This window comes from Tauraco erythrolophus, chromosome 2, assembly GCF_009769465.1.
Source record: "Tauraco erythrolophus isolate bTauEry1 chromosome 2, bTauEry1.pri, whole genome shotgun sequence".
Taxonomy (NCBI): Eukaryota; Metazoa; Chordata; class Aves; order Musophagiformes; family Musophagidae; genus Tauraco; species Tauraco erythrolophus.
In genome coordinates, this window is record NC_141466.1 from 8,727,864 (window position 1) to 8,746,567 (window position 18,704).

Sequence of the window (18,704 nt, forward strand, 5' to 3'; positions counted from 1 at the left end):
GCACAAAGTTCAAGTTTCACGTTGCCATCTTTAAATCGTCATGGGCACACGTGTTTGTACACAACACTTTCGTAATAAGTGTACTCAAACATTGCAGTTGTAAACTCTTTGCAGAGAATACTTGAACCTTGAACTTTGAAGACTCAAATCTTGTGCTAAACTTTTCCTAGTTATTTACTAAGGTCTACTTTTGCCGATTTTGTAGGCACTTACTCAAACCATGTTGCAGTCAATGACGTTTAAGCATTAATTATGTAGCATGTACCAAAATACCATCATTACGCTCACTGAACGTTAACTTTGGAAAATGGGATCATTTAGTTAAGCTAAAGGGATGAGTTAAACCTGCCCATTTGTCCTTGTAACTAACTAGTTAGGAATCACAGGTACTTGAAGAGCAGCACATATGCTTGTTACACTGTTTAACTATATTTCTACTCTAAAGCATTTTAAAACCTGTTTTCCTTTGGGGTGCTTTTTGTGTCTGTGGAAACAGATTGGAGTGGCATTTTATGAAATGCTCCTGAGTGCAGATCGGTACAGCTCACACTTGAACTACATGGATCCTATATGTGACTTCTTGTATCACGTGAAGTATATGTTTACAGGTGACAGTGTGAAAGACCAAGTGAGTAAACAGTAGATATTGATGCTTTAATTATCTATCTTCCCATATAGCAATTTAATCTTTTTATGAATTATTTTCATACGTAGCAGTACAACAAAATGCTCAACAGTTGACTAGTCTCTATATGCAAATTTGGAAGTTGGTGCACTTCTGCATATTTAAAAGCTTCAGATGCAGTAGACTAGATATCTCAGATTTCAAGATTAATTTCTGTAGTCTGAAATTTAAGATGTAACTTGAGGGTGCTTTAAGTACTGTTATTAAAGCAATCACTAGAAAGCTAGCTAATGGATGTTTAATAACTTTTCCTCATTTCAATCTATATCTTTTAAGTATTTACCTAATTTTTGATTCATTCATATAAGCTGATATGTGACAAAAGCAAGAATGCATCCATATTCAGTGAAAAATTGTTCACCCAATTTAAGTTTAGTTTATAATGGAATGCACTTTTTAAAAAGTGTTAGTTGTGTGAATTGTTTTGCAAAGCTTTGGTGTACAACTGTTACACCAGGAAGGGTATTTTTTTTTTAAGGTTAGCTATCAGAAGAGGTCCAAAAGTTAACATGGTAAATAAAATATTAACATAAATACCACTATTTACTATATCTTTTTTCCTTTTTTCATTGTGCTAATGTGCTGTTTGTGTACAGTAGTGGCATATGTCAGAATACTCCTGTTTTACCAAATGCGTTTCTGTCTTTAACAGGTTGAGAAAATAATTTGTAATTTAAGACCAGCTTTGAAACTTCGATTACGCTTCATAACACACATCAGCAAAATGGAACCAGCTGCTGTTCCACAGCAATCTCTCAATAATGGGTCACCAGCACAGCAGCCCAGCCAAGTGCCTGTTAATGTTGCTTTGCCAGTAACTCAGTGAAATGAGATGTTGGGCTGGCCTTGGTGTGAAGGCTTCTTTCTGTTGCTGATCAAGGTGAAACGTCATCTGATCTGAAATCTGGTATGCTGTATGGATACACGTACAGATTTCTGCTTCGTTTTCTTTTGCATAATGAAGCTGTCTAACTCCTGTGCATGCCAGTCATCTTACCTATTTATATCAGACACTAGATGAGGTATATGTTGCCTTTCTCTGGAAGGTATATGTTGCCTTTCTCTGGAAGCACAGAGTAAAGATTCTCTGCAAGCAAATACATGGATTTCTGAAGAGTTTACAGTATCCTGCTTCGTGTCCTGGTTTGAGACATCTGAATTTTTCCTTTCTTTTTCTGTGTGATATGAAAGGACATTCAATGTATGTAGCCTGGTAGAAAACGGCCTTTTTAAATTTGGGTTCCACCTTATTAAAAATTTCTATTCTTTTTGTCCAACAGAAGAATTTAAATTGTTTTTGTCTTTTGGGGAGACAAATTAAGCCCTTATACATAAATGCTCCTAGACAGAGAGATTGCATCAATTGTTTGGAATCAATTATAACATCTTTCTAACGACTGAGAACGAGCCTTTGAAAATATCTATAAATTTTGTATGTACAGTTTACATTCAACACTTGAGCAGTGGATTTGATCTAGCATCAGTTACAAGACTGGTAGATTACTACCCCGGAGACTGTCTCCGATGAATCTGCTGGAAGTCTGCATATTCAGTTCAAGCTGTCCTGGTTCATATTTTATCTTTCCTGTTTGGGAAATGGTGTTGTTTTTATTAAGTCAATCACATGAATTTTATGGATATCTTACTATATTTTAGATTTGTATAATATTCTACTTAAAGTTTTATGTGTACTGTGTTCAACTGGTTTTGATAACAGAATTGAAAGGCTCAATGTTTTGTAAATACTCATCTAGTTTGACAGACTTTTTTAATTAAAAACCCCACTTTAAAAGACTATGTTAGTAATGTTAAGCTTATTTATTTTCCATACCCATTACCTTAAAAATAAGAATTGACCCTAGCAAGTATACTTCCATGTCTGAAGTTCTCTGTCAGCTTTACAATAATGCCAGTTTTAACCTGTTACAAATAGAGTCCAGGTTAGTAAGGTCAGGTCTGATTTGTATCTCTGTAAAAGGAGTTGCTGATTCAATGGGTGGAAGTTTCTTTCGTCTATTTGTTTTTGAAGGACAGCAAACCTGGATTGCTGAAACTGCTGTCATTTGTATTGTACTTGGATCCTAAATTCTGCCGAGTGTAATGTGAGTAACAGAGAACTGTGAGTGCTCTTCAATGAATTTGTAGTCTGTTTGCCCATCGTGTGCTCTAGCTTTGGTTTAAAAGGCCTCTCTATTCTGTTCCAGAGTCAAGTGACTCTGATACTGTTTGGCTTGATTTCAACAAGAAAGCAAACATAGTTGGTGTCCAAAAATCCAGTGAGTTGTTCTGCAGAGGCCTTCCCAAGACTTTCTGGGGCAGCCCTGAGAAGGGAAATTCTGGTGTGGCTTTGCAAACTTCTCTCGGCAGTGAAACTCTGTTAAGACTACTTCTCTTCCTAAACAGTTTTTGGAGCACACCAAATAGAAAAGCCTGCAGAAACAGCACGTTCCACAGCTATTCCGCATGCGTGTTCCAACAGCTAATGCTAACACCACGGGCATCTTTCTGAATTGTTTTATTTCGTATTGAAGTATGTTGTGGGACACCCAGAGTACCCCTTTAACATGTAAACTAGCACCTGGTTTCAGTCACTGGGGTTTCAGAGAGAGCATTGAGGAAGTTGGTTAACTCTCTTCAGAAGCAAATCATGAGAGCTGTTGGGCTTCTTTAAAGCTTTGGGTGTTTCTAGTTTTGGTTTGTTCATTTCTTTTGTAGGTCTGGAAAATTAAATACTTTAGTGCTATGGCAAGCACCAGTGGTGTACAGAAACAGCTCCCTCCTTCAGCTTTGTGTCTTCACAACATGCCTGGTTCCGTCAGGAAGCTGACTGCAACACGCTGGCCTTGCGCTGTGTGGGTGACTTGCCACAGCTGGGCTGGCACTAGCAAATCACTGGAAAAACTTGTGTTTCGTCCATACTGGACTACATTTGCACTTCTGACGTAGGGCTTAAAGACTGTATGTCCCACTAACACTGCTGCAGCTCGGGACCCTGAGCCCTTACTTACCTTATAGAATTAGTGATTTAAGTGTTTTACATGTTACAAAGTGGAAAAGGAAGACTGTCCCTTCCTCTGAGCATGCACACTTGTTCTCTGCAAAACTCGACAGCTTTCTGAAGGCACTAAACCCTCACTAGTTGGAATAAGGTGTCTCTTCTGCTAAAATCTACACTTGCATCTTCAGCAGTACTGATCTAGAAATTAATTCTTAATGGTGCTTTCTTTGAGTTAAATAATTTACCCTTTAAAACCCAGCTAACCAAATTCACTTTCTAAAGTACTAGTACAGCAAGGCAAGATTCCAGTGTAATTCAGGCTTATGTTTGTAATTGATTATGGCTGTCATATGGCTGGTTTTTAAAATTCAAAGTATTTACTGCATTTAGCCCTCTGCTGGAACTCAGAGCAGTTGTGAGTAGGAGGGGGAGACTTAAGGCTGAGGTTTTGGGTTTGGCTTTAGCGTTTTTTTTTGTATTCCAAATTGCAGGTAGCCAGTATGAGATGGACACAATAGCACCAGGCTTCCCCCACCTCGTCTGACTTTATATATGAGAATATTTTTTTAATAAGATTTGAAGTCTGTTATAATATGGATGGCTGGCTGAGTCAACAGATGGTGAGAAAAGATTTGATGTCCCGCTTTAACCACCAGAGGGAGATTTCTTCAAAAATTTAATCCGATCTCAGCTGATCCTGTGTATAATGCAACATCCTGAACACTCTGGTATTCCTTGGATCTACCAATGTTTGATCCAAGATTTAACAGCTTTAGAAGCCATATTACATCGTTGTCCTTGATGTTTAAAATATGCTTTGTTATTTCTCTTCCTCATAAACAAGTTTGCTGGAGAACTCCCTAGAGCTGCGGGATTTGCAAAATCTTCCAAACAAATACAAAGATTTTTAATCTTTCAAAATTGTCACAGATTTTTTTTTTTTTAAGCCAGTCACTTGATGCTTGCAACAGTTACCAGAGTTGATGAGAAGTTTTGTACTTAATTTTTTTTTTTTTTTTTTGAGGTGATTAATAGAGAAGAACAGTGTATTTGACTTTGACTTTTAGCACTAAGACTTTTTAGGACATAAACGAGTGCTTGTGGCTTGGTAGACCATACCTGAAATCATGCAACCTTTTCTGAAGGTGCACGAAATGAGGATAATATCATTGTAAATGGCTGTTTTCACTGTTGAGTTCACTTACTCCTGCGACTCTCCACAAGACAGCCTTACCCCCACCATGCCTCCTGCTGAAAGTGATCTTACAAGAATGAATGAATATTCAAATAAAATGATCATGCAATATTTAACTTGTAGCACCCTCTGCAACCCCAAAAGGTGGAGAATGTCTTTGGTTTCCACCGTGCCTTTGTTCTTTCAGCAAGCACAAGCACAGTAAGGCACAAACTTCTTCTGGTTTAGAATTCAGAAACCCCATGTGGAGACGTTCCCATCAAACCCCCCTATTTCTTCACTTACGCATCTGCTATGAGCAGCGGTCAGAGGGACACCACTGTGTTTCTGCATCCATTCTTCTGATCATTTGAATCAAAAGAAAGGTTGGGGGTTTGTTGGGTTTTGTCTCCCCCCCCCCCCCCCCTTTTCCTTCCCTCCACATATGTCTGTTCTGTATAAACCCTTGTGAATTGTAGTGCTATTCAGGTCTGGTCCTCATTAGTGTTCCACACACTCTATGACTTGGTGGTGTGCATCTGATGTCAGATTTAATAGGAATGAGTTGTTTTAAAGATAAGCAGGAACCTTCTAATATTTTTTTTCTCCTGGAATGTGAGGGAATCCTGTCTGTAGCCTGGTGAGGGAAACGCGGTGGGTTCCTGTCAGCCATCAAAGGCAAAGGATCTATAGTTCTGCCCTAACCCTGTTTCAGCACTGAGGGGTCCCAGGCTGCTTTATAGTTTAACTTTTAATTAAAAAGCTGAAATGCCCCCACACCTAATTGCCCCCACATCAGTGCTGCATGGGAAATTTTTAAAGCAACACAGGTGCCTTTGGAGCAAAAGGCTGAGCTGTATGAAGGAGGAGAGACTGAGGGAGGCTGTGCAGGCACAGGGTAAAACCCCAACGTTATTAAATAGTTCCTGGGTATGTAATTTCTTCATTCTATACATAAATTGGAAGTTTGGCATTCCAGATTTAAGGTGGGACTCCTATTAGTGATTTTTGTTTATGAGCAGAGCTACATAGACTAACATATAGCAAATTGCAGTTGAGTGACATCAGGATTCAAGAAAGAAATTGGAAAAGAAAAAAAAATCATTTCATGGTAGTAAAGCTGCTGGTTTTTATTAGAGTTGCATCCATAAGCTCTACCTGGGGATTTATGCCCAGCTGTGGTGCTGTGAGCCCACAGATGCGAAGTGATCCTCTGTCACTGTACGCTGAGCCAAGTCAAACCAGCCTGCACAGCAAGAGCCGTTCTCACAGTCACTGCCTCTCAGGTGCCATTCCTTCATCACGTACATGAACCAAGATTCAGATGGTTTACATTTCTATGGTCCCCACGAGTATGGAATTTGGACACCTCCACCTCTTTACAGCATGTCTCTGTAAGGTGGGGGAGCTGAGAGGGAATGTTAAAGAGGCAATAAGGAGGGTGAGTAATGTGTTGTGGCTCCTCTGGAGCTGGAGGAGAGATGGTTGCCAGCCTCTATAGTTCAGTTCTTGCTCTGAACTGGCCTCTGGGAAGGAACCTGCCACTTTCCATTGACTGCTCACTGAGTCAAGGGAGACGGGCTGGCCAAACTAGGTGCTGGAGGCTGGACTGTATGAATACCATCCAGTCTAGTGCTGATAGGATAAAACACCTAGTGATCTCTAAGACACGTTAAATACAGCAAAACAATCAAGGAGAGGACGTACAAGTGTCCGTGAGTTCCATGATTCATGTCATTACAAGTAGATAACTGATGGCTACAAGCAGTGAAAAAGAAGCAGACAAAGAACTGTCTGACAGTCCTTCTGTGTAACACTTGTACTGAGATACAAGACTTGCAGGGCCTGCTCCACGCTAACATGAAATTATCTGTCATGACATTTCCTTTTTTTTTTTTTTGGATGAAGCATGTTTTCCCAATGCTACTCTTGAAAGCAACGGCAGATACGTTTAAAATTAGTAAAGTTCTACTGGAAGTTGTATAAAACACAATTAGCATGTTCAGTGTGAAATGACAGCATAGTATTATCTGTATGATTGCACTGGAGTTGAGAAACTTGGTGTTGATTCCCACTGCAGCTATAACTCAGGCATGCCATTAGTTATTAAATACTGTCAAAGTGAAGAGCACAAAACAAGGTCCTGAATGATCCAGTCCCTGCATTGAAGAGCTTGCAACCTATAAATGAAGGTGTGCAGAAAGAGAAAAATTGTATAGCTGAGAAAAAAATAACTTGTAGGGTTTTCTTGTTAGCATATCAATTTTCCTGTGAGTGCTGCAAAAGCAGGATGCATGTGTGATATCTTTGAATGACTTTATGGAGGTGTTTGGCAAATGGAGAAGGGCCTTAAGAGGTGACGATGAGATAAACAGATGGGAACGGAAACTGTTGATGTTCTCAGAAGAGTTGTGAGGTTGAATTCTCTAAGAAAATCCCCGTAGGCTCCTTCCTTCCTTGATGCTGTTTCTGCTAAAACATAATTTAGCAGAAAGGAGACCTGGCTGTAGCTTATCACATCATTATCTTTTTCTGTTATTTTTTTGTATTATCAAGCCCCAGCTGAACCAGCCTTTAAGGGCCCTTACAGGAGTAAATCCCCTCTTTTTTTACTTGCTTTCTTTAAAAACATAGATGAAATTATTAAAGGAGTGTAGAATAGATTGACTCCACACATGGCAGTAGAGGCAGATTGTCATCTGCCTTCAGCTGCTGCGTAGCTGCTTTTAATCAACAGCAGTGCTCTGACCATAGATAAAAAGGGGGAAGACAAAGAATGTATCCCCTCTGCCACTGCAGAATTAGCATTGCTCCAGGAGAAAAAGCCATGTTAAAATACATGATAACAAGAGTTCAGCAGTAATACTGGCTTCCACTTCTCCCTTCCAACCGATTCTACTTGTTCTTCCACTTCTCCCTTCCCACCTATTCTACTTGTTCTTCCACTTCTCCCTTCCCACCTATTCTACTTGTTCTTGCCCTCACTGACTCCCCTCGTCCCTAATTGCAGAACTTCCCTGTGAAAATAAAAATTATTTTCCCCTACAGGAGTGGATCTCGACTGGCAGTGGGCATGGGAGAGGCTTGGTGGGCACCAGGGCCGGGGGGAAGTTCAGCATTGTGAGCATCTCCCAGCCTGTGTACTGCAGGTAGCTGATGCAACTTGTGGTGAACGTGCTACCGGAGGGCTATCAGCATGAAACGAAGATGTAAGTGTTGAATGGGTATGTTTGGGCTACTTAGTAGCTTCAGAAGTAGATCAGTGATGGCGGAAGCTCTGCGAGGTTGGAAAGAAAGATTTGGGGTGCAGTTCTCCGCTAACTGAGCCACAGCACGGGCTGTAATTTCTAGTTGAATTGCAAAGGACCAAGCCCATGCTGGTAAAGGTTCTCTAGGCCTGGATGTGCCGATGCTTTGGAAGTGTTGTGCCACCTCCTCTTCTTTGGCGGCTTTATGCCCACTTTCCTCACGAGAGCTTGGCTGGACAATCAGAGCTTTCCAAAGAAAGGCCTTTTTTCAGAGGCGTTGAGTGCAAATGCTTAGAGCAGCTGAAAATAGGGCTCTTCCAGACCCTTTCCCACCTGTGATCTCAGATTAAGACCTATGGTGCCTTGCGAGTACCCTGGCCCTCCTGAGGACAGGATGGCAAGGATTTCACCTCTCCTGCTTCCTCCAGGCTGTTGGCCCATCCCCTGCTTGTCCCTTGGAGGGTACTCACTGTAGGTGTAGGAAAAAGGGTACCGAGGGCTCACACCTCACAGGTCAAGCTGAATTTTGACAGTGTGCAAATGAACTTGCACAATAAAGGCTTTCTGAGCCTTCCACCTCTATAATTAAAGGAACAACTGAGAGAAGTCTGAACAGCACCCAGACGTGGGCAATATGGTCTGGAGTCCCGTGGGCTTCAAATTTAACATGTCAGAAGCACTGTATGTGCTGTATCTAGATGAAGAAGTAACCACAAATAAGTTTTTTTTACTAGATTAAGGCAGCTGTGTGCCAGTTTCCACTCTTCAAGATAGTATTAGGATGAGTAAAACTCCCATGCTACAGATGCAAGAGAACAATGACCAGAGTAATTTCATTTTAACTCCTCTCTTTTTCTTAATAACAAGGCACATTTTAATATTTAGATTCAGTTTTACACATTTTAATAGCTGGTTTTGAGCTCTGCAAAGTTTGGGGTTTGGAGAAATAGGCCAAAAGAGGGGAGTGAGATGAGACACTGCTGAGCGGCCCAATCGCTCCGAACACGGGACAAAATTGACTCCTGATTTTGCCCGAACAATTTCTGTGTTAAGTTCAAAAAAAGGACAACAAATGTCAATCCTGAAAATAACATATATGAAAACCCCTTTTCCTCTTTTGCAGAAAAAACGTGGCTAAGAGTTTTCTATGTTTTCCACAAAGCTTCTTTTCTTTGCACAAAAGGAATGAACAGCCTTGGAGAAAGGTCACAGTCAGTGGCAACTTCATCATTTGCAGCCCTGCACACTCTGAGCAAAAGCGTTTCCAGATTGGTCTGACAAAAGCCAGAGATGCTGTTTACCTGTCCCTTTGAAAGAGGAGCTCCAATTATTCCAGCTCATGGCTTCAACTTGACACTCATAATGACACTTGTGACAGAGGTGAAGTTACTGTGAGGAGGAAATTTGATTTTCTTTCCAGCCACAGGAAAAAACAAATGCACAAACCCAGCAGCAGTTACTGCTTTCTTGTCCTTGAGCTTCTTGCAAGGCAGTAATTGTTCTACTGTTTTCTTAGACTCTTTATTTTCAGTCTTTCCTATGACTAAAATGCCTCTTTAGCAGTTTTTGAGAAATATATATTTCCATGACATACAATGCTGGGCAGCACCTCTTGGGTATCTTTGAAGGACAGAGCTTTCACAGAATACATCCTATCTCATGTTGTTATTTATAATTTAGGTCAATTCTTTTTGTTTTTCTTTTTTTTTTTTTTTTCCAACAGCTTCATTTTACTGTAGACAAAGGCCTTTAGAATCATAGAATGGTTTGGGTTGGAAGGGACCTCAAGGATCACCTACTTCCAACCTCCCTGCCATGGGCAGGGATACCCTCCAGTACACCAGGTTGCCCAAAGCCTCATCCAACCTGGCCTTGAACACTTCCAGGGATGGGGCATCCACAGCTTCTCTGGGCAACCTGTTCCACTGCCTCACTACCCTCAGAGTGAAGAATTTCTTTCTTATATCCAATCTAAATCTCCCCTCTTTCAGTTTAAAGTCATTGCCCCTTGTCCTATTACAGATATCACCCAGCTGGCTTGTATTGGTAATTACCTAATTAAGGTTTAGGCCCTGCCTACAAAGGGCGGGCCATTTCCTCCTGGCTGTGGGAGATGCAATGACATCCTTGGAGCTGCAGCCTGGGCTGGTGGGTGAGCAACATCTGGTGACCCTGACGTGATCCTCACGAGAGACTCTGAAGTCCTCGACCCCCGACTCCCTTGCCAGAGCCAGATCCGGAGCCAGAGCCGTAAGAGGCGGAGTGAGAAGTCCTTCGATAAAGAAAGTAAGAGGGAAGTGTGCTGGAGTCGGAATGAATGAACTGGGTCTCTGCTCACTGTAAAGCCTTCCTGAAAACAAAAAAAAACTGTAAAACAAAAAGGGGGAATTATGGATGTCATCCAGCTGGCTTGTATTGGTAATTACCTAATTAAGGTTTAGGCCCTGCCTACAAAAGGCGGGCCATTTCCTTCTGGCTGTGGGAGATGCAATGACATCCTTGGAGCTGCAGCCTGGGCTGGTGAGCATCATCCAGTCACTACATGCCCTTGTAAAAAGTCCCTCTCCATTTGCTTTAAAAGGATGGATAACCCTTGGCCAATAATAGCTCTGTCACCTCTGTACTCGGGCAACTATTTAAAATCCCCTTGGAGATTTCCTTGTGTTTTTCCTATCACCTTTTTTTTACTCAGCATTTTCTGACGGAAAAGAGAGACAAATCAAGGCCAGAGGATTCTCATGATTCCCCACAGTGCATTGGCATGTTTCAGAGAAAAATTCCTATGCTTCAGTATTTCCAAGAAACTCTATCCCAGACGCAGGGCACAACTGGGACAAGCACATACAGAGTGGGGACACGCAGCTCCTTTCCATGCCTGCCTTCCCAGGCTCCACCGCGTTCGGCTCCTGCACCCCTGAGCTTTCTCTTCTCTCAGTGAGCAAATGGAGAGATTTCAGACCAGCCCATGAAGAGTGACCCTGTCAGGAACCACTGCTGTGGAGTTTCTTGGTTTTCTGCAGTCTCCATGCCAGTGTTATCCCATTTCTGTCACTTTTCCATGATCCCACTCTCGCTGCTGTCATCACTGCTTTCCTCTGCAGAACCATGGCCACCGGCCATGGCTTCCGCTGGTTTCAGCCTCCCCCAGTTCTGAGCTCCTCAGCCCTGTGAGCACGGGAAGCAGCCAAGAGCTGAGCATGCATAAAGCCAATAGAAGTAACCGTTTGGTGAAGGCACAGGACTCTTTGCCTTTAAAAGAGAACAAAAGAAATGATAATAATCAAGAAAATAATAAGCACGTTCATTTTAATTTCTCATTATTATTTTCAGAGGAAATCTAAAAAAGCCCTTGAGAATTCTGGAAAATGAAAATAACCATATTTGTCACGCAGCTTTGATAAAAATTTATTTATTTAGGTGTTTTTTTCTCTGTCACCCTAACACGTGAGCATGATTAGGATATTTGCCACCTGCAAAGGAATGTCACTATGTAATTTTATTTTCCATAGCTTTCGGAGAGATGGGCTATCACATCAGCTGTGGCAACGGTCCAACATCCCAGCCTGCAAAGAGTTTTACTGAGCTTGTTGATGGTCCTTTCGCCTCTCTCAGAGGCAGTTTGGACCAACAATTTCTTCTCTTCAAAATGAATGTTTTAGCCAAAATGAAAATAACAGGGTGCTATAATTATATTCTCTTTTTCTCTTGATGCATGAAATCAACACTCAGGAAGATGTTGGCTTGATAACATTTCCAGCCAGTGTACAAGCAGAACCTGCAGTACTGCAAGCTGTGAAACAGATTTTTATACACACATTCCTCATCTGGGCCTTATTTACATTAAAAACATATGTAACTGTATGTAGTATATTCAAGCTGTCATGCACAGCAGGCTTTTCTAGTGTTGTATCCCAAAATACTGGTAAAGCCTTTAGGATAGTCCCTGCTCGAAGCACCTGCCCAGTGTTTCAGCTCATGTTAGAAAGCCTTCAAATGGAGACATTGCTCAAACATGTTCCTTCAGGTCCTTGGTCAAACTCTGGTGAAGGCCAGGGAAACCTTGTCATCACTTCACTGGGATTTGGACCTGGGATTTGGCCTTATCCTGGGACTGGCACCCACACCCCAGCCACCAGGTCTCCCTGGTGGGGTTGTTTAGCAGCCAGTTGCGAGCAAGGGGTGGCCCAAAGCAGGTTACATGACACGAATGTTCCATTTAAAACTTTTCAAATGTGTATCATATCAGCCCTAAACATTTAACTCGTGTGTGTGTGTGTATATATCTATTTTTTTTCAGCTTAAGCCATTGGAACATACGGAGTTCAGCTAACTCGAGGAAAACGCAGGATGGCTTGTTGTATGAATTAAAAATAGAGACGATCCTCTGGAGCATGTGCAATGCTTCTGAAGTGGCATCCTGTGCCAATCCTGCCAGAGAAAAGAAAGCCCTTTGAAAGGGATGGGACACCATAAAAATCCAATTTCCGAGATCCGTCAGCAAACTATTTCTTCTGCTGCAGCAGATGACAAGCTGACAAAGCTTGTTTTAAAGAACATTTTCAACTTGCTTAATAAATTATAAAAGGCAGCTTGCAAATGGCATATTTCATTTGCAGTGACATAAATCCCAAACAGATTTTTTAGTAGTGTTACGAATTATATTAAGTGATTTATAGGTTTCCTTGGCATCAGTTGTCTGTCTTTCTGCCTGAAATTAGACAAGCTAAAAGACAGAAAAGTAGGGCAGCATTAAAAAAGCATTAGGAGGAAACATCACAGAGTGGGAGAATTTGAGAAATTATTATATATTTAATTTCTCAAATTATTATTATTCAAATTATTATTATTATCAAATTATTATTCTTAATTTCTCTTAATGCTGACAAACCACCAAGGAATGATGAGCTTGTGGCTGAGGTGCAAGAAGGGACTGCAAGAACCTAGATTCGTTCTTCTCTGACACAGTCTTCTGAAGTCACTTTAGTCAAAGCTCTGAGATGCACTGTGCCTTTATTGTCCATGAGTAAAACGTGGCAAATAAGGCTTCCCTACCTCCCAACTGGGCCACGGAGGCTGTAAAGTACACATATATACGTAGCAACAATCAGGGCCATGTGATGGCCACACGAAAATAACAGGAAAAATCATGAACTAAACTGCTAAGAGCATCCTTTCTCTTGAACACTGTGTGCTTTGTCTTTGTGGAGGTTCCCAAACTTGTGCTCCTGTGCTGTCACCATTGTCCCTGTCATCAACTGCTGCCCTGGTTCCTGCATGTTACAGAAAGTTTTCAGTTGTTTGGTCAGCGTCTGTAGGATCTGAAATAATAGCTTATGCACTCCATACCAAATCTACCATAATTCGTGAGTCTCAGGACAAAATATAGAATGATAGTTAAGATGGAGGTGGATTTTGTTTTCCCCAGAGAAAGGAGGATAGAAAAGGAAGTTAGAGACAGAAACATAAGCATTCAAGGGACAGGACCGTATTTATGTTACAGATTTTTTTTTTTTTTAAATGAACTGTTCTATACGTCCCTTGTTTAGCCTAGTGGGTGACGTTTACTGCTAAAATCACTGTCCACAATCCTAGTTATCACCTCAGGACATGTGCCACCCTCTCTGGACTCAGATTGTGACAAGGAACCTCCCTCAGCAAGACAAGCAGCATGATGGCTCTTTTGCTCTGGAGTTCTTCATCCTGCAGCCAGGTGACAGAGAGAGAACAAAAAAAACACATTAACAAAGGTATGGGAAGACTGTTGACAACCCCCCAACAATTAAATTCATCTCCGTAGTAACTTAGTCAATCCTCTCAATTTGAAACAGTCAGAAGGTATTAGTCCAGAAGAGAACTAAGAGCTTGTATCCTTTGGCCAGGCTTGTGGGTTCCACATCTCCATAGCATGTACACTAGCGGATAAGTGATGCCCTTCATTAAGCTCTTCCACCTTGCAGCGAGATTTCTGTGCTTGTTCTTCCACGTGTTGTGCCAAGGCGTTTTTAAGCTTCTTTCAGCTCCTTGTTTACAAAGTGGTGAAGCAACATCACAGCTGTAAATGAGGAAAATTGGACTCTCATCATTTGCTCGGCTGTAGGTCAAGCTGTTTTTCCTGTAAACAGCACCCCTGCGGTACGACCGGGAGCCTGGTGAACAGGATACACAGGGAAGCAGGTATGAACCGTGAGCGTGGGCAGGCTGGGACTTAGCACTGCTCTGTAATCCCTGCCTGACGTCAGGTGTGGGGATGGTGTGAAGGCTCCTGCTGCCGCCAGAACAGGCACAACCTGTTAGTTACCCCTTCAAGTGAAAGGTGAGATGGGGGGTCTTCCCCTTCCCCTTCCCCACTGCCCCAGGTGGTGTGTCAGGCCTGGGCAGAACACTGATCACTCCATCCTGGTCCCCGGGCAGCCAATGACGCCCGCTGCAGTGCTGCTTGCACTCAATGCACTGAATTTTGGGATGCCCCTCCACGTTGCTGTCATAGCCCTGGCTAGTCTGGCAGGTCTCATGCAGGGCCAGTGAGGGTGCAAGGAGGAAGGTAGAACAGGGGCACCTGTGCCCACTGCCTCCCGCAACGGCAGGACCTTGAGCTCTGCTCTCAGGAGCCTGATGCTCTGAGGACAAAGCAATCCAGGCAAATAGACGACAGCAGGAATACAGCCCTGACTTTTGTGGTCACAGGGAGGTTTTCATGGAATAAAATGAAAGCTGAGATGTTTCTCCATCCCTGCTAAGTCCCAGGAGCACTGAAAGCAGCACCCTACTGAGACATGGGGAACCCAGGCTTTCACTCAGAAGCGTATGTAAATCCTATTATTGTAGGTTTATACATACAGATCCTAAACTTGCAATAATGTGCCTAGCTTAATGCATTGCAGCTAATCTCATTGCCTTCAGCACTTCAGATTAATATATTGAGTTTACGCAGCCATCACCGAGAACCAGAAGTGACAGTTACATCGGTGACAGCAAACTTCAAACCCTTTGGGCAACTAGAGCTTGTGTTTTTCCCCTATGTGCAAATATGCAAGACCACAGTGACCTGAAAAACTTCTCTTCTGATCGCATGAAGAGATGAGACTTGATTTCCCCAGTGTCTGCAAATTGCCTTCTCACCTCACTGTTACCAGTTGTTCAGAAAAAGGTATTGCTGGGTCTGCAGAGAAACCTTCTCTTCCACCACGTTAGTTCTCCTCCTTTCCTCCTCCCCCTGTCATAACAAAGACATTTTCATTATTTCTGAACATTCAGAAGAGCTCATTCACTTAGAACTGGGCCTTGCCAAAGTTCCTGCTTCCAAACCAGCAGCTGCTTGTATCAGCAAGCAATGAAAGGAAAAAAGGTTTGGGTGGTATCATGCAAACTTTGCGTGGAGGATCAGGAGTGTGTGAAGGAAGACAGATAACATATCGATGCTTTAGAAGTCCCAGTAGTTACACAGAAAAATTACAATCAGCTTTGCTATTCCCCTCAGTTTTCAAGTGAGATATTAAACTATCTTTCAACTTCAACCAATGCTCATACTAAATGTGATCATTTTACATTGGCCAAATTCCCCATATGTTTAGTGTGTTTGTCTATTGTGTCTCATCACATACGAGATCTAAAGCTCCCTGGGACAGAAACTCTCTTTCTTATTGCATCTATTCTCAGGAACTCATAAAACAGAGCTTTAATTCCTCTCAGAGGGGCTTTTAGGCACAACTACGCTGCCACAGTATGTGCTCTGAAGCCCTAGACCTTCAAAGTTGTAGAAATCTGCAGATTCTGACATTTACTTTTACTTGAGACGTCTACACAGTGCCTCTCAAGAGCTTTGCTTGTCCTGCTGGGGATGCTGTGAAATAGTCCACTGCTGTTCATATTTTTGGCTAAGATCCTTGAAACCAAATTGATAAATGGCAATTTAGAAGAATCTTTTATAAATGCCTGAGGAGGGGGAACTAAATGCAGGTATTTATACTAGCGTGACAACATTCATCACAATGCTGCTGCTTCAATGGAAATTCCTGACTTTCAGGTGACTGGATTTTGCCTCACTAAGAACATTTTAAAGGAATGAAACTGGGTACATGCTCCATTTCAGAATGCATGCTTTTTCAAAATGTTTTGCCCTTGTCATATAAACTCCCAGCAGATTATAGACGACAATTTAGACATAGAATCATAAAATCATAGAATGGTTTGGGTTGGAAGCGACATTAAAGATCATCTAGTTCCAACCCTCCTGCCATGGGCAGGGACACCTGCCACTAGATCAGGTTTCTCAAAGCCCCATCCAGCCTGGCCTTGAACACCCCCAGGGATGGGACGGGCACAACTTCTCTGGGCAACCTGTTCCAGTGCCTCACTACCATCAATGTGAAAAATGTCTTCCTTAGATCTAATCTAAATCTCCCCTCTTTCAATATAAATCCATTGCCCCTTGTCCTATCACTACATGCTCTTGTAAAAAGCCCCTCTCCAGCTTTCCTGTAGGCCCCCTTTAGGTACTGGAAGGCTGCTATAAGATCACCCCGGAGCCTTCTCTTCTCCAGATTGGACAGCCCCAACTCTCTCAGCCTGTCTTCAAAGGAATGGTGCTTCAACCCTCAGATCATCTTTGTGGCCCTCTTCTGGACCTGCTCCAACAGCTCCATGTCCTTATGTTGGGGACCCCAGAGCTGGATGCAGTACTCCATCCATGTGGGGTCTCAGGAGAGCAGAGTAGAGGGACAGAATCACTTCCCTCGACCTGCTCGCCACACTTCTTTGGATGCAGCCCCGGATACAGTTGGCTTTCTGGGCTGCCAGTGCACATTGCCAGCTCATGTTGAGCTTCTCATCAACCAAGACCCCCAAATCCTTTTCCTCGGGGCTGCTCTCATTTTAGGTATTCCAATGATCACTCATCCAGGCTTGGGTGTTCACTGAGTAGTGCTGTAGCCATAATAAACCTCCATGTGATAGTGCTCCAAAACCACATGGAATTTATTTTATCAAAGTAGAATTGTTGCATGGTATTCAGTAATACACAGAATTGTAATTTTATGCGTTAGAGTAAACAAGAGAATGAAAAAACCCCACAAAAGTAACAACTGCAAACCTGGAGTTTGTTCCAACAATGCAATTACAAAGGAGGAATGTCAGATGCATACGTTGAACAGCAGTCAAATTGTGACACAACGTAAAAATCCTACTTTAAAAATAAGAAAGTGTTTCACATGCAAGGTTTCGTACTCATGAGTTGTTTTTCTTGGTTTTATTTTAGCAATAAAGATCAGTGATGTTCTTTCCTGATTATTTGTCAGCTAGGGAAAGACTATTATAATTTTTCCAACTCCTAAAATGCTGCGATAGCACAGTGGGGGATTCACAAGTGCTTTGATTAGGATATAAAATGGCAAGGAAATTAAAAAAAAAATAGAAAAGCAGAAGGTGGCTTTTTGTAAGTGTGGTTTAAAATGAAACAGAGAAGAAGGTAAGATGCACTCTAGTGTTTTCTTGCTATGCAGAGACCTCCCCTGCAGCAGCTGGGGTCGGGAGAGCAAGGTGAGTAGAGCAGACCTTACAAGGCACTGGAGATGCTGTGGGTTAGTCTGCAGCCCACCTGAAAAACGTTTGGTCTGCGTAGCCTAAATAATTTCTCAGGCCCAATGGGAAGAAACATGTCTTCAAGGGAGACAGGCAGAGGGATAGGTAGTGCCTACCAGTCTCCCCAACCTAAGACAAGGACGGTGAGGTGGCACCAGGGGACCCGGGGTGAGAGACCACCCCAGTAAGGCTTAAAAAGAGCTGAGTTTGGTGCTGTTCCTTGCAGATCTAACCTGCTTCTGAGAGGCAGGCTGGAACGCCACATGGTAGTGCAGGACAGACAAACATGTGCTGCAGAAAACACAAGGGCAGTGCTTATTCATGCCCCTGTGACCCGCTATGCTTAGGGTCAACGACTACACGGCACATTGCCTGGTCCTGCCAAGCAGCACAGCCATAATGCTGCGTTCAGCCTACACCGGGTGAGTTTAACCGAGCACATCTTCCCTGCAATGTCCCCTGTACCAACCAGGAACTTCTGCCTTTTTGCCCTGACAAATGCAACGTAGCTTTACCAGGAGCCTTTTCTGCTACAGTGCCACTGCTACCGTACCCATCTCTGCAACGCTTCAATTCCCTATCAACAGAAAAGCTGTGGAAGGCAGAGTATGGAAAAGCTTTTGGAGGGCAAGAGAAAATTCTGGATTTTGAAGATCTTGTGATAATGTAGCAGGCCACAGGATGATGTCAGGATAGCAAAAGCCATCTCCAGAAGGGTTGTTTTTTTCCCCACCAACAGATGGACCAAAGTCAATGGTTTTAATACAGGCTTCTATCAGGAGGGGAAAAAGTCATATTTGTAGTAGAACTGAAATCCTATTTAAATATTTTATACCTTTATTTAAATAATTTAATAATTACATATTTAATATACAATATTAAATAATTCAATGTATGTCAATACTTTAATATATAAACAAAAAATCCCTTTAAAATATATATTCTACAGTGTTGCTGTGCAGAACAGCAGTGTAATAGATTAACATATGTTTAGACTTTACTTCTATTTTTGAATATATTAAT

General features: G+C 42.2%; 1 protein-coding gene across 7 annotated transcripts in view; it reads left to right on the plus strand.

Moving 5' to 3' along the window:
• MED23 (mediator complex subunit 23) overlaps positions 1–2,310 on the plus strand; it is a 39,918-nt gene extending 37,608 nt beyond the window's left edge. For all 7 annotated transcript variants that reach the window (XM_086631237.1, XM_086631241.1, XM_086631239.1 and 4 more), the window contains 2 exons: positions 497–628; positions 1,338–2,310. In XM_086631237.1, coding sequence (XP_086487363.1) covers positions 497–628; positions 1,338–1,511 — 306 coding nt within the window. In that variant the 3' untranslated portion in view covers positions 1,512–2,310. The remainder of the gene's footprint in view (positions 1–496; positions 629–1,337) is intronic.
• The last annotated feature ends 16,394 nt before the right edge of the window (positions 2,311–18,704 follow it).